Here is a 13,624-nt window from a genome sequence, read left to right on the forward strand (position 1 = left end):
TTCAAACATTCACCAGGATAGACAATTTATGGCCTACAAATGATTAAAAATTACAGAACATGTGTTCTTTGAACATAATAAAATTAAACTAGAAATCATTAACAGAAAAGTCCCTGAAAATGCCCCAAATATTTAAAAATTTAGCAACATACTTCCAATGAGTTAAAGAAAAAGACAAAAGAGAAAATTTTTAATTGAATTGAATGAAAATAAAAAATCGATATATCAAATTTTGTGGGATGCAACTAAAATAGTGCTTAATGAGAAATGTTTAACATTAAATGCTTATATTAGAAAAGACAGTTCTCAAATTAATGATATGTTTATACCTTAAAATAACTAGAAAAAATATCTAATTAAAGCTAAATCAAGCAGAAGGAAGAAAATAACAAAAATGCATGCAGAAATGAATGGATTTTAACAAAAAAGAGATTTTGTTCAACGTAAAATTGGTTATTTGAAAAGATCAACAGCATTGACAAATTAGCCAGATGGTGGAGGGAAAGAAAGAGAAAGAAACAGAGAGAGACAAAGGAAATACAAATAACCAATATCAAAAATGAAAAAGAGGACTTCAGTGCAGGTCCTAAAAACACTAAAAATAATAGAGGAATAATACAGTATGCTCTATACCTATAAATTTGAACATTTAGATAAAATGAACAAACTCATTGAAAGACACCACGTAACAAAGTTCACTCAAGAGGGAAGAGATAACCTGAATATTCCATATGTTAAGAAACTGCTTTTTTTAGCTTAAAGTTTTCCAATGAGAAAAACCCTGAGACCCACATGGTTTCACAGGAAAATTTTACCAAACAGATAAGTAAGAAACGATACCAATTTTACACAAGTTATTTCTGAAAATAGAAAAAAAGAAAATACTTCATGGCTCCTGTTATAAGGTTAGAATTATCTTGATAGCAAAACCAAACAGAGATATTACAAAAAAGGAAAACTACAGACCAATATCTCTCATGAACCTAAACAAAAATATCCTAAAAAATATTAGCAAATTGAACCCATCAATATTTTAAAAACAAAATGTATCATGATTAGAAGAATGTATATTCAGAATATAAGGCATGGTCAGCATTCAAAATTCAATGTAATTCAGGGACTTCATGAGGCCTGCAGCGAGCATAAAAGTGTATTGAATGTCCACATTTGCCTAACAGGAAACTCTAGGTAAACCTTCTGGAATGAAGGAATTGGAAATAAAACAAAAACAGACTTTTTTTGTTTTCTGGAAACAATGGTGGTCAAGACACTGGATATTAGACGATGAAAAACGATGATCGGTGAGAACTGAGCTCTACGGCATGGCACAGAAGAGGGCACTTAGGCAAAGCCCAGCACAAACTCTGGAGCTGGAGAGACAGACCTAAGAGTCTGGAAAGAATAAGACAGGTAGAGTTCAAAGGAGAGTACGTATGAGGGGACAGCCGCGTGCAGAGAAAACCCAGCTTATCTGCAGTCCTCAGCAGAGTACTGATCAGGTTACGTGTGTGAAGAAACTGTTGGAGGCTAGGTAAGGGAAATCACTGGTGAAGACTGAGGACGGTGCCTGTACTCACAGAGAATCAGAGATAGTACCTGTTTTCATAAGACAGACTGAAAAAGTCACAAATCATGGGTCATTGGATGGAATACTCATAAATGTTGTTCTTCAGTAGTGCAAAATTATTAACCTTAGAGGGAGTACTGCTATGGATCTTGCTAACAAATGGTGATGGCAAGACCTAAAAGGGCCAAACTATTTCTACATAATTTAATCATGTCCTGAAACAAAACTTAAAAATATTTACAGGAATACAAAACTGTCTGGCACCCGGCTGAACATGATTCATAATGTTTGGCTCCAAGCATAGATTATCAGACATGAAGAAAAGGAGAAAAATACAACTTATAATGAATAATGAATTCAACAAAACCAACCAGAGCTGACAGAGATTTTAGAACTAGCAAACAAGGGCATTAAAATAGTTACTATAACCATATTATAGCATAAATCTATATGTTAAGTTAAATGGAGACGTAGTAAATATAAAGAAGATCCAATAAAACTTACAGAGATGAAAAGTACAATATCTGAGATGAAAAATGCACTGAATGGAGTTAATGACAGTTTAGAAACAATTAAAGATCAATGCACTTAAAAACAACAATAGAAATCATCCAAAATACACCACACAGAGAAAAATATAGTATTAATAAGAGAACATCAGTAAGTTGTGGAGTGCCTAAAATAGAGGAGTAGGATGGGAGAACAACATTTCTTCAAAAATATTTGAAGAACCAATGACCAAAAGTTTTCCAAATTGGATGAAAACTATACATTTATAGATCCAAAAAAGTCAATGAACCTCAAACACAAGAAACATAAAGAAAACTACATCAAATTACATTCTAATCGAATGGGTCAAAACCAGAAATAAAGAGAAAATCTTAAAGTAGCCAAAGCTAAAAGATGTATTGTAGAGAGAGGAACAAAGGTAATGCCGAACGCAGCATTCCTATCAGAAGTAATGCAAGAGAGAGGCAGCGAAACGGTATCTTTAAAATAGTGCCAGAAAACAAACAAAAATCTGTCAACCTAGAATTCTAGACACAGTGGAAAAGAACTGTTTCAAAATCAACTGCAAAATAAAGATGTCTTCTGAACATACAAAAGCTGAAATAATCAGAAATGTCAATTAAAGAGGACAGTACCATTTTCAATAGAATAAAAACATGCAACATAGGGATAAATCTGCCAAAAGGTATGTGAGGCCTGGGTACGGAAAACTGAATTTTTATGGAAATACAAAGATTCTAGAATAGCCAAATCCCTTTGAAAACAAATTACAAAGTCGTAGGACAAACACTACCTGATGCCAAGACATACTGTAAGGTTATAAGCAAATAGATCAATAGAACAAAATAGAATCACAGACTCATGGTTCTGTTTACTTCATATAAAGTAAAGCAAACTGACCTTTGGGAAAGATTCAATAGCTAGAGAAAGGATAATCGCTTTAACAGATTTTCAAAAGTTGGATATTCACATGAAAAAAAAAATGAATACCTTGTATCATATATAAGAACTAAACCAAAATGAATCCCAGACCTAAATATAAAACTTGAAACTATTATCCTTCTAGGAAAAAAGTAGGAGATAATCTTTATTATTTAAGCAAAGATATCCTGAATACGACACCAAAAGAATGATTCATAAAATAAATTGATAAATTGGGATTTCATCGAAGTTAAAAATGTATCCTCATCAAAAGGCATGGTTAGGATAATAAAAAGACTAGTTGATCCCAGAGAGAAAATACTGGCAAAACATATATATTATAAGGACTTTTAGTCAGAATTTGTAAATAATTCTCAAAGCTTGATAATAGCAAAAAAATTAAAAATTGGGCAAAGACACTTCACCAAAAAGAGATAGAGGGAAAACAGGCACATGAAAAGATGTAATGATAACTCATTCTTAGTTATTTAAGAAATACAAATAAAAATCACAAGACATCTCCACACATTTATCAGAATGGCTAATATTAAAAATACTGAGATATCAAATGTGATGCCACTTTTAGGCTGTGCGATTTACACACACACAAATAAACAGGAAATGTAAAATGGGTGAGTTGTTTAAAAAAGGGAAAAGGGATATAATGAGCATGAGCTTTTCCTAGAACTTATACCAGAAAACATCCCAACATAAAAGAAATCCACCCAAAAGGCAGAAAACAGCCCATTTACCAAATTTACCCTGTGTTTGCAGGGGGTGTTGGCTGTGTCTGCTGCCTTACCTGGTTTGTTGTGATTTATGATGACCCTGTTTCCCACCCATGGATAAGCACCTCAGAAAAAGAATACATCATATCCTCCTTGAAACAACAGGTACACATAAAGATGCCAACAATTTCCTGAGGCCTTGTATTTGGATTTTTTCCTGTGACCTTAAATCTGGATTTTTAAGGGTGACTAAGTATGTGTGAGTATCTCTCAGATCTTACCGTGCTGACCAGTAAATTCGTTTTCAGGTCAGGTCTTCTAAGCAGCCTCTTCCCATCAAAGCTATGCTCAGATCTCTACCCATTTGGTCCATATGTTTATGCTCTTTCAGCCATCAGTGGTTAATTAGCACATTGGTTATATACATACCAACTTACATCAGCTCTGTGTACCACGTTAACATCAGAGATGTGAGTATGTTTTCTTCCCTCCCTTTCTCCTGTTTGCATGGCTTACCAATTACTCTGCCTTCACAAATCATTCCATCTACAGAAATGTGTTTCTTATTACCAAAAATAATCTAATATTCAACACTCATGCCAGTAGCTTTTCTGGTGGTATGATTTAAGAGGTTACTGATTTTTCTAAGAAAGTATGATTTCAGAATATCAGTATGTTTAGTAGTGATTTATCAGTAGAAGTTGTGGTCTCACTGCCTTTATTATGGTAATTTACTCAATATTTTCTCTTTAGAACGGACTCCTATCTGCCCTTCCTTTTATGGTCGCCTACATCATCGGTGTGGTGGGAGGCTATCTGGCAGATTTCCTCCTAACCAAGAATTTTAGACTCATCACTGTGAGGAAACTTGCCACAATTTTAGGTAAGAACAGAGCCTGAGGGGCAGATAATTCGCAAAGTAGACAACAGCCAAACAAGGCTTCTCACTGTTTAATTTGTTTGTTCTTCATTCCCTAGGAAATCTCCCCTCTTCAGTACTCATTGTGTCTCTGCCCTACCTCAGTTCCAGCTATATCACAGCAACTGCCTTTCTGACGCTCTCAGGTGGATTAAGTACATTGTGTCAGTCAGGGATTTATGTCAATGCCTTAGATATTGCTCCAAGGTAGGACTCTGATCTTCACTGTCAGTTTCACATTTTCTTAAAAATATTTAGCTTTCAGCTTTCCAGAATCTCCAAACTTAGGAAATGAATAAACCATAGGGAAGGACCACAGATAAGATACACCTGTGGCCATTTTTCATAGAGATGTTGAGGGAGGGCTATTGATTTGTCTTCATCTCTCTTTGAATATATATAATGTAAGTCCTTTTTGCTATAATTGTCTAATTGTATAGAATTATAAACTATAATTGAGTTATAGATTCATACATGGATCAGGGCTGAAGGAAGTACTGTCAAACATCTCTGGATCTAGATTGGAACATTCCTGTTACCCACAGGCATTCCAGTTTTCTCATAGGAGCATCAAGATCATTTTCGGGCATGGCACCTATCATTGTACCCACTGTCGGTGGATTTCTTCTTAATCAGGTACAATTTTCTTGTCATGAAGGACTCCAAAAATGCTCTGCTAAATCCATATATAAAGGTGACAGCATGTATTCAAAGATTGAAAAATAAATTTAAACTGTGGGTAACTTTGTCATGAAGATGGATCTGATAAAGAAAATACAGAATAATTTCTTTGGTGACCTAAAGCCTGGTTCATTCTCAAGCAAAGAACTAAACAGTGATTGCTGTCTTTGAAACTGAAAGCACACAGCTGCATAGGTGTCTTGGGATAACGATTACATGCATAAATGCCAACCCGCTATGTTTTCGGCAATATTTTGAATTTGTATCCAGCATCTCTAAGGAACTTAAATTCACAAGAAACAAACAAACCTTTTAAAGAGTGGGCAAAGAACATGAACAGATTCTTTTCAAAAGAAGACATAAACGTTCTCCTTTTGAGAATTGTCTATTCATGTCCTTAGCTCACTTTTTGATGGGACTGTTTATTTTTGTCTTGCTAGTTTGTTTGAGTTCATCATAGGTTCTGGATGTTGGTCCTTTGCCAGATGTATAGATTGTGAAGATCTTCCCCAACTCTGTGGGTTGTCATTTACTCTGATGACTGTTCCCTTTGCTGTTCGAAAGCTCTTTAGTTTAATTAAGTCCCAGCTATTTATCTTTGTTTTTAATTGCATTGCTTTTGGGTTCTTGGTCATGAAATCCTTGCCTAAGCCAATGTCTAGAAGGGTTTTTCCAATGTTATTCTCTAGAATTTTTATAGTTTCAGGTCTTAGATTTAAGTCCTTGATCCACCTTGGGTTGATTTTCGTATTAGGTGACAGATGAGAATCCAGTTTCATTCTCCTACATGTGGCTTGCCAATTATCCCAGCCCCATTTGTTGAATAGGACCTCCTTTCCCAACTAAATGTCCAACAAACATATGAAAAAATGTTCAACATCACTAATGATGAGGGAAATGCTAATCAAAACCATAATACAATACCACTTTACTCCTGAAAGGTTGACCATAATCGAAAAATCAAAAAATAATAGATGTTGGCATGGATGTGTTAAACAGGGAACACTTCTACACTGCTGGCCGGAATGTAAAGTAGTACAACCATCAGGGAAAACAGTGTAGAGATTCTTTTTTTTTTTTCTTTTTTGAGACGGAGTTTCACTGTTGTTACCCAGGCTGGAGTGCAATGGCGCTATCTCGGCTCACTGCAATCTCCGCTTCCTGGGTTCAGGCAATTCTCCTGCCTCAGCCTCCTGAGTAGCTGGGATTACAGGCGCGTACCATCATGCCCAGCTAATTTTTTGTATTTTTAGTAGAGACGGGGTTTCACCATGGTCTCGCTCTCTTGACCTCGTGATCCACCCGCCTTGGTCTCCCAAAGTGCTGGGATTATAGGCGTGAGCCACCACGCCCGGCCGAGATTCTTTAAATAACTAAAAGTAGAACTACCATTTGATTCAGCCATCCCACTCCTGGGTATCTACCCAGAGAAAATAAATCATTATACGAAAAAGTTATTGGCACACACATGTTTATGGCAGCACAATCTGCAAATGCAAAAATGTGTAACCAACCCAAACATCCATCAATCAATGGGTGGGGTGGATAAAGAAACTGTGGTGTACACATACATATGGAATACTACTCACAAAGGAACAAATTAATGGCATTCACAGCAATCTGGATGGAATTGGAGACTCTTATTCTAGGTGAAGTAACTCAAGAATGGAAAACCAAACATCATATGTTCTCACTCATAAGTGGGGGCTAAACTACGAGGATGCAAAGGCACAAGAGTGACATAATGGACTTTGGGGACTGGGGGGAAGTTGTGGGAAGAAGGTGAGGGACAAGAGACTATAAATCGGGTTCAGTGTATACTGCTTGGGTGATGGGTGAACGCAAATCTCACAAATCACCACTAAAGAAATTATTCATGTAACCAAATACCACCTGTTCCCCAAAAATCTATGGAAATAATAACACTAAAAAACAATAAAATTAAAATTAAATTTAAAAAATTTAAAAAGAAGCCATATATGCAGCCAACAAACGTATGAAAAAAGCTAAATATTACTGATCATTAGAGAAATTCAAATCAAAACTGCAATGAGATAATCTCACACCAGTCAGAATGTCTATTATTGAAAGGCAAAAAATAACAGACGCTGGAGAGGTTACAGAGAAAAGGGAATGCTTATACACTGTTGGCTGGAGTATAAATTAGTTTGAACATTGTGGAAAGCAGTGTGGCGATTCCTCAAAGAGCTAAAAACAGATCTTCCATTCCATCCAGCAATCCCATTACTGGGTATATACCCCAAAGAATATAAATTATTCTACCATAAAGACACATGAACACATATGTTCTTTGCAGCACTATTCACAATAGAAAAGACATGGAATCAACCTAAATACCCATCAATGACAGATTGGATAAAGAAAATAGAAAACACATACACCATGGAATACTATGCAGAATGAAATCATATCTTTTGCAGGAAAATGGATGGAGCTAGAGGCTATTATCCTTAGCAAACTAACACAGGAACAGAAATCCAAATACCACATGATCTTACTTATAAGTAGAGGCTAAAGGATGAGAATTTATGGACACAAGGAGGGGATCAACAGACACTGAATCCTACTTGAGGGTGAAGGGTAGGAGAAGGAAAAGGGTCAGAAAAAGTACTATTGGGGACTAGGCTTAGTACCTGCGTGATGAAACATCTGCACAACAAACCCCCATTACATGAGTTTACCTATTTAACACACATGCACATGTGTCTCTGAACTCAAAAGTTTTTTTTAGAAAAGAATATTTCCGGCAGGGTGCAGTGGCTCACGCCTGTAGTCTTTGGGAGGCCAAGGCGGGCGGATCACCTGAGGTTGGGAGTTCGAGACCAGCCTGACCAACATGGAGAAACCCTGTCTCTACTAAAAATACAAAAACAGCCAGGCGTGGTGGCGCATGCCTGTAATCCCAGCTACTCGGGAGGCTGAGGCAAGAGAATTGCTTGAGCCCAGGAGGCAGAGGTTGTGGTAAGCAGAGATTGCGCTATTGCCTGGGCAACAAGAGCAAAACTGTGTCTCAAAAAAAAGAAAAGAAAAGAATATTTACATCACCCAGATGGTTCTTCTGTGCTCCTTTCCAGTCAGTACCCCTTCTAGTTATAACTTTTACCTTGACTTCTGTTTTCATAGATTAGATTTTCCCATTCTTGCCTTTCACAGAAACGGAATCATATAGCACATACCCTAGCTTCTTTCACCCATCATGTGTTTGAGATTCATCCATTGGATGTTATAATAGTTTATTCTTTTCTACCGCTATGTAGTTTCTCATTTTGTGGCTACATCACAATTTATCTATTGTACTTTTATGAACATTTGAGTTGTTTCCAGTTTTTGGCTATTATCAATAAGGCTGCTGTGAATATTGTTTTCTTTTCACTAGAATTTAATAACAGTGTTTTAGTTTCATTGCATTCATTATGGTTGCTTTTTATTGAAGGCAAGTACTTCTCTCGTTATCTATTTCAAATAGTGATAAAATAGTTCCTTTTACATTTTAATTGATTTGAAAAACCCAAAATTTCTAGAAAATGGTAAATAACTAGACATTAAAAAATTTTCATTTGCATCATCATGCCAAAAAGAGGATAATGAAAGTAAACATTAAGTGTGTGATGTACGCATAGGTATTTCATATGCGGTCAACTCATTTAACTATTGATTCTCATACCAGTTATAAACATAGAATGTTATTTTAATTTCTTAAAAATTAAGCTGAAAATCTGTTAGCATAAGTCTTTCCACTATGAGCATGAACAATCAGAATTCTTCAAACTTAAACATGCATAGCTCAAAAGCCCATAATCTTTTCACAATAGCAGCATAACGTAGTAAGAATCTTGACAGTATTCTCAGCATAGCTTATGTAGTCGAGATTCATGCAAAGGAGAAAATGTACGGCACTTGGATCAATAGTGACAAATGCATTTCTATAGGTTAATCACAAAATTCCCAAAATGCCCTTTATTAAGAACATTCTTAATGTATTTTGAAAGCCTTCCTACTTAACTTCCGAGCCGCTTTCAGGAAATGAATGTCTACATGGAAACACACTAGTGAATGCTGCCATCTGAACTATTAATATAATGTTTCATAGAAAAGTAATTTACACTTGGAGTTTTGTGTCTCCAGGACCCTGAGTTTGGGTGGAGGAATGTCTTCTTCTTGCTGTTTGCCATTAACCTGGCAGGAGTAATCTTCTACTTCATATTTGGAGAAGCAGACGTCCAAGACTGGGCTAAAGAGAGGAAACTGACTCGTTTATGAAGGTAAAGCATAATGATTTCATGTGTGCTTATAGCCAGAGAAGCACTATTTGAAGTTTTTAATTCTATGTCATTTTCCTTTCTCAGTTATCCCACCTTGGATGGAAAAGTCATTAGGCATAGTATTTCACAAAGTAGAAGGCTTCAGCAATGAAAATACCAGTGAAAAGAATTTTGTTTCCTGTGGCTCTTTTCAAATATGAGATCAGTTCCTTCTTTTATTCAAACTTCTTTTTCTAAGAGAAATAGATAAATAAAAATTCAAATAAAATGATAACTAAGAACATAGTTGTCATCTTCATAGAATAAATAATGGATTAAGAGAGCTTGCTCTATGGGACCCAGTATGTTAGATTCCATTTCTGGATACAAGAACCAATGTTTTAAAACTTTTAATCCAGGGTAGCAACATCACTAAAACAATGATAGTTCTTGTTTGTGAAAATTAACATTAATTTCTATTTGTTGGGTTGTATATTGTCCATGTGTTCTTCTCTGTATGGTCTCCATTTATTTCCATCCTGCTCAGGCCCCAGATGCTGACCCATACAGACTGCATCCTGTACTCCCTTGTCGATTGGCTTCTGATAGATTTTACATAGGTAGGGTTAGGGAGTATTTATATCTGACAGTCTCTCCTTTGGGGTCTGCAGGCGGCTTTCTATTACAGTTCATGGCTCCTGGAAGGCAGCCCTTTCCACATGTTACAGTAACTTCTCTCTTCTCTGTCCCTTCAGCCTTTTTTATTTGCATTTATTTTTCAAGCTGTGGGGTTCTCCAGAATCTCTTGTGGTTTCCCTGCCACCTGCCTACTCCTGTGTAAATTGTGATTTTCAACACTGTCCACAAACTACCCAGTGTAAGTCTGTCATTTTTCTTCTTCTGAGATCCAAATAATTCAGTAGTTCAATCATTTAGCTCAAATATGAATGAATTCGTATTTTTGTAAAATGGCAATTTGTGGGTGTTAGTGAGTTCAGGAATTGGGTTGTTGTGGGTTGACCACTGTTCTGATTTCCACCATGTAGATTAAAGATTAGAGCCATTGAGTCATTGCATATAGAGGCAATGTGATAGACAATAATTCTGAGTGAAAAATCAGGACAAGCATTTAGAGGGCCAAGCTTGAATAAACACAATAATTACTGAGATCTTGTTATTTTCCAGACTCTGTAATCTTGGGACACTGGTGTAAAGGAGGCACAGTCATTCTTCTCCATTCTAATGTGGAGGACAGACACAATAACTGAGAGCACTACACTGTTGTAGGTACACATGTAGGGCATCATGAAAGACCAGATGAGTTCTGATTCCAAGCTGAAGAACACAGAGGCGATCTCCTTCAGTCAGTAATTCCCAAGCTAAATGTTGGGTGAGTAGTATTATGGTAAGATTTTCTACACTGGAGCCCAACTTGTACAAAAGAGTAAAAGCAAGAAGCAGGATGGATTCTGAAGGGAATCACTTGCCCGCATGATCAGTTAAGAAAGGAGAGATGGGTATAGGGAAGTGGGAGTGGCCAGAGTAAGGAAGTCTTGTTTGCTGTGTTAGGGAGTTGAAGGTGTAACCTACAAGCAATATGACAGGCATCATAGCAATACTGACATGGGCAGATTTTCTCTCTAGATAGAAAACTCTGACCTAATTTGAGAATCAAGAAGATCATCTGTGCAGTGGTCTACACAGCAGTGGTGAGGACTGAACTCACCTCAGCAGTGGTGAGGGCAGAAAAAGCTGAGATGAAGACGAGAAGAGAGACATGAAAAATGTCATAAGACAGAACTGGAAGATCATGATATTTGACTAGATGGATGCAGGAGAAGAAAGATGTCAAGGAGTCCTGGGTCTCTGACCCGAGAGAATGAATAGAGAGTGGTCTGAACAACTAAGCCAGGGAATGTAGCAAAATGAGCCCTTTTCAGGCAGGAGGATCATGATTTGACTTTGGGACATGTTGACTTAGTGGTAATAGTGGGATAATCATGTGAGCATGTGTATTAGCTTCCTGGGGTTGCTCTAACAATGTGCCACCAACTAAGTTGCTCAAACAAAGTAATTTATTATCTTAAATCTCTAGAAGTTCAAAATCAAGGTGTTGCATGGTTGGTTCCTTTTAAGAACTTTGAGGATGAATCTGTTCTAGGTCTTTTTTATTCTTTCAGCTTCTGGTAGGCTCAGACATCTTTTGGCTTGTAGTTGGCCTTCTCCCTGAGTCCTCACACCATCTCTTCTCTGTACACATGTGTCTCTGTATCCAAATGTCCTGTTTTTATAAGGACATCAGTCATATTGCATCAAGGTCTATTCTAGTGACATCATCTTAACTTGATCATCTGCAAAGACCCCATCTTCAAATACAGTCACATTCACAGACACTGAGGATTAGGACTTCAACATATTTTGAGGGAACATAATTCAAGCCACACAGCAAGCTCAACAAGGGGCCAGATCATTAATCTGAAACTTAGCAGAAAGAGAGTGAACTGAAGAAAAAGATAAAGACAAAAAATGCATATGGTCAGTACTGAAGACCTGAGCTTAGACCAAATGGCTCAAGAAGAGCCCGTGAATGGAAAAGCACAAGCCAAGCTAAGACAGAATGCCAACATCTAAGGAGGGGCAAAAAAAGAAATGTCCACAAATATCAGAGGTGAAAGAGTCAGGTGTGTACATGTGAAAAATAATAGGAGAGTACAGCTCTCATTGAAAACTCCCGGATGTGGCTTTTTTTTTTGAGATGGAGTCTCTTTCTGTTGCCTAGGCTGGAGTGCAATGGTGCATTCTCAGCTCACTGCAACTTCTGCCTCCTAGGTTCAAGAAATTCTCCTGCCTCTCAAGTAGTTGGGATTATAGGTATGCACAACCATGCTCAGCTAATTTTTGTATTTTTAGTAGAGATGGGATTTCACCGTATTGGTCGGGCTAGTCTTGAACTCCTGACCTCGTGGTCCACCTGCCTCAGCCTCCCAAAGTGCTGGGATTACAGTCATGAGCCACCGTGCCCAGCCAACATGGCCTTTTAAGAAAGAAGACTGATCAGCAATAACAAGTGAAGTGAAAAAGTTCAAGTAGATGAGGTCAGAAAAGGAACTCAGTCACCTGTGATCAGGAATTCTTGGTCGCTTTTTCATGGTACGTTTAGCAGATAAATGAGTGCACAGGTCAGTGTGCAGTTTGTTGGGGAGTGAAGCGGAATGAGAAGGTAGAGAGAGTAAGAGAAATATTTTCACAAAATTTGGTAAAGGAAATGGGAATACAGCAGAGAGGGATGCATACTTCATGAGCTGGTATTTCGCCACACCATCTGAATGTAGAATCCTGAAGGAAGGAGGGCACTTGAGAACGTTCTCTCAAAGTGTGGGTCTCACCCCATTTTTTTTTATTGTGCTTTAAGTTCTGGGGTAATGTGCAGATCTTGCAGGATCGTTGCATGGGGGCACTCATCTCATTGTTGTTCTAACCAAGGGCAAGGGAGTGCTCCCCTTCTGCTCTTCATATGTGCTCACCTTCATCACATTTCAGTTTCTCCATTTGGGGATGTTTGTCCAGAAGTGACCAGGTTCTTTCAGTAAAGATCCAGTTACCTGGCACACATATGACCATCTTAGGATGGATTTCTGTTTGTTATTCTTTTCTCTATGGTTGTTTTTATCCATACACTCCGACCTCCCTTCCCATGACCTCATGTTCAGAAATCATTACTGAGCACACACACAGCTTCTAGTGCAGCATCTTTCATCTAGTCGTTTTTAATGTGAATTTTTAAATATGTATAATCCACATGATACTGAGAGTAAACTGCTTAAAGGTAAAACTAGGGAGCTGTTTTATTAAGACAGGAAAATTTTAGGTGATATTCAAAGACAATGATATGCATTGTGAAACCTTTGTTTCCCCAGGCAATATCAACCTTGGACAGGGATCAGGGAATGATTCACATTTAGAGGGGGGAAAATTGTCTATGTGACTCGAGTCACAGTTTGCTTCTGTAAAATCTTCAGCCTCCAACGAAGCTCAA

At 37.3% G+C, this 13,624-nt stretch overlaps 2 protein-coding genes across 8 annotated transcripts in view; one reads left to right on the forward strand and one right to left on the reverse strand.

The window, feature by feature from the left end:
* The window catches only part of SLC17A3 (solute carrier family 17 member 3), a 43,031-nt gene extending 33,148 nt beyond the window's left edge, over positions 1 to 9,883 (forward strand). For both annotated transcript variants that reach the window (XM_035297350.3, XM_008993855.5), the window contains exons 7-13: positions 3,773 to 3,891; positions 4,035 to 4,196; positions 4,480 to 4,609; positions 4,705 to 4,852; positions 5,191 to 5,281; positions 9,473 to 9,609; positions 9,694 to 9,883. In XM_035297350.3, the coding sequence (XP_035153241.1) occupies positions 3,773 to 3,891; positions 4,035 to 4,196; positions 4,480 to 4,609; positions 4,705 to 4,852; positions 5,191 to 5,281; positions 9,473 to 9,607 (785 nt within the window). In that variant the 3' untranslated portion in view covers positions 9,608 to 9,609; positions 9,694 to 9,883. The remainder of the gene's footprint in view (positions 1 to 3,772; positions 3,892 to 4,034; positions 4,197 to 4,479; positions 4,610 to 4,704; positions 4,853 to 5,190; positions 5,282 to 9,472; positions 9,610 to 9,693) is intronic.
* TRIM38 (tripartite motif containing 38) overlaps positions 1 to 13,624 on the reverse strand; it is a 183,565-nt gene that overhangs the window by 111,253 nt on the left and 58,688 nt on the right. The gene's annotated exons all lie outside the window — the stretch shown is intronic.

Source organism: Callithrix jacchus, chromosome 4 (genome assembly GCF_049354715.1).
Source record: "Callithrix jacchus isolate 240 chromosome 4, calJac240_pri, whole genome shotgun sequence".
NCBI lineage: Eukaryota > Metazoa > Chordata > Mammalia > Primates > Cebidae > Callithrix > Callithrix jacchus.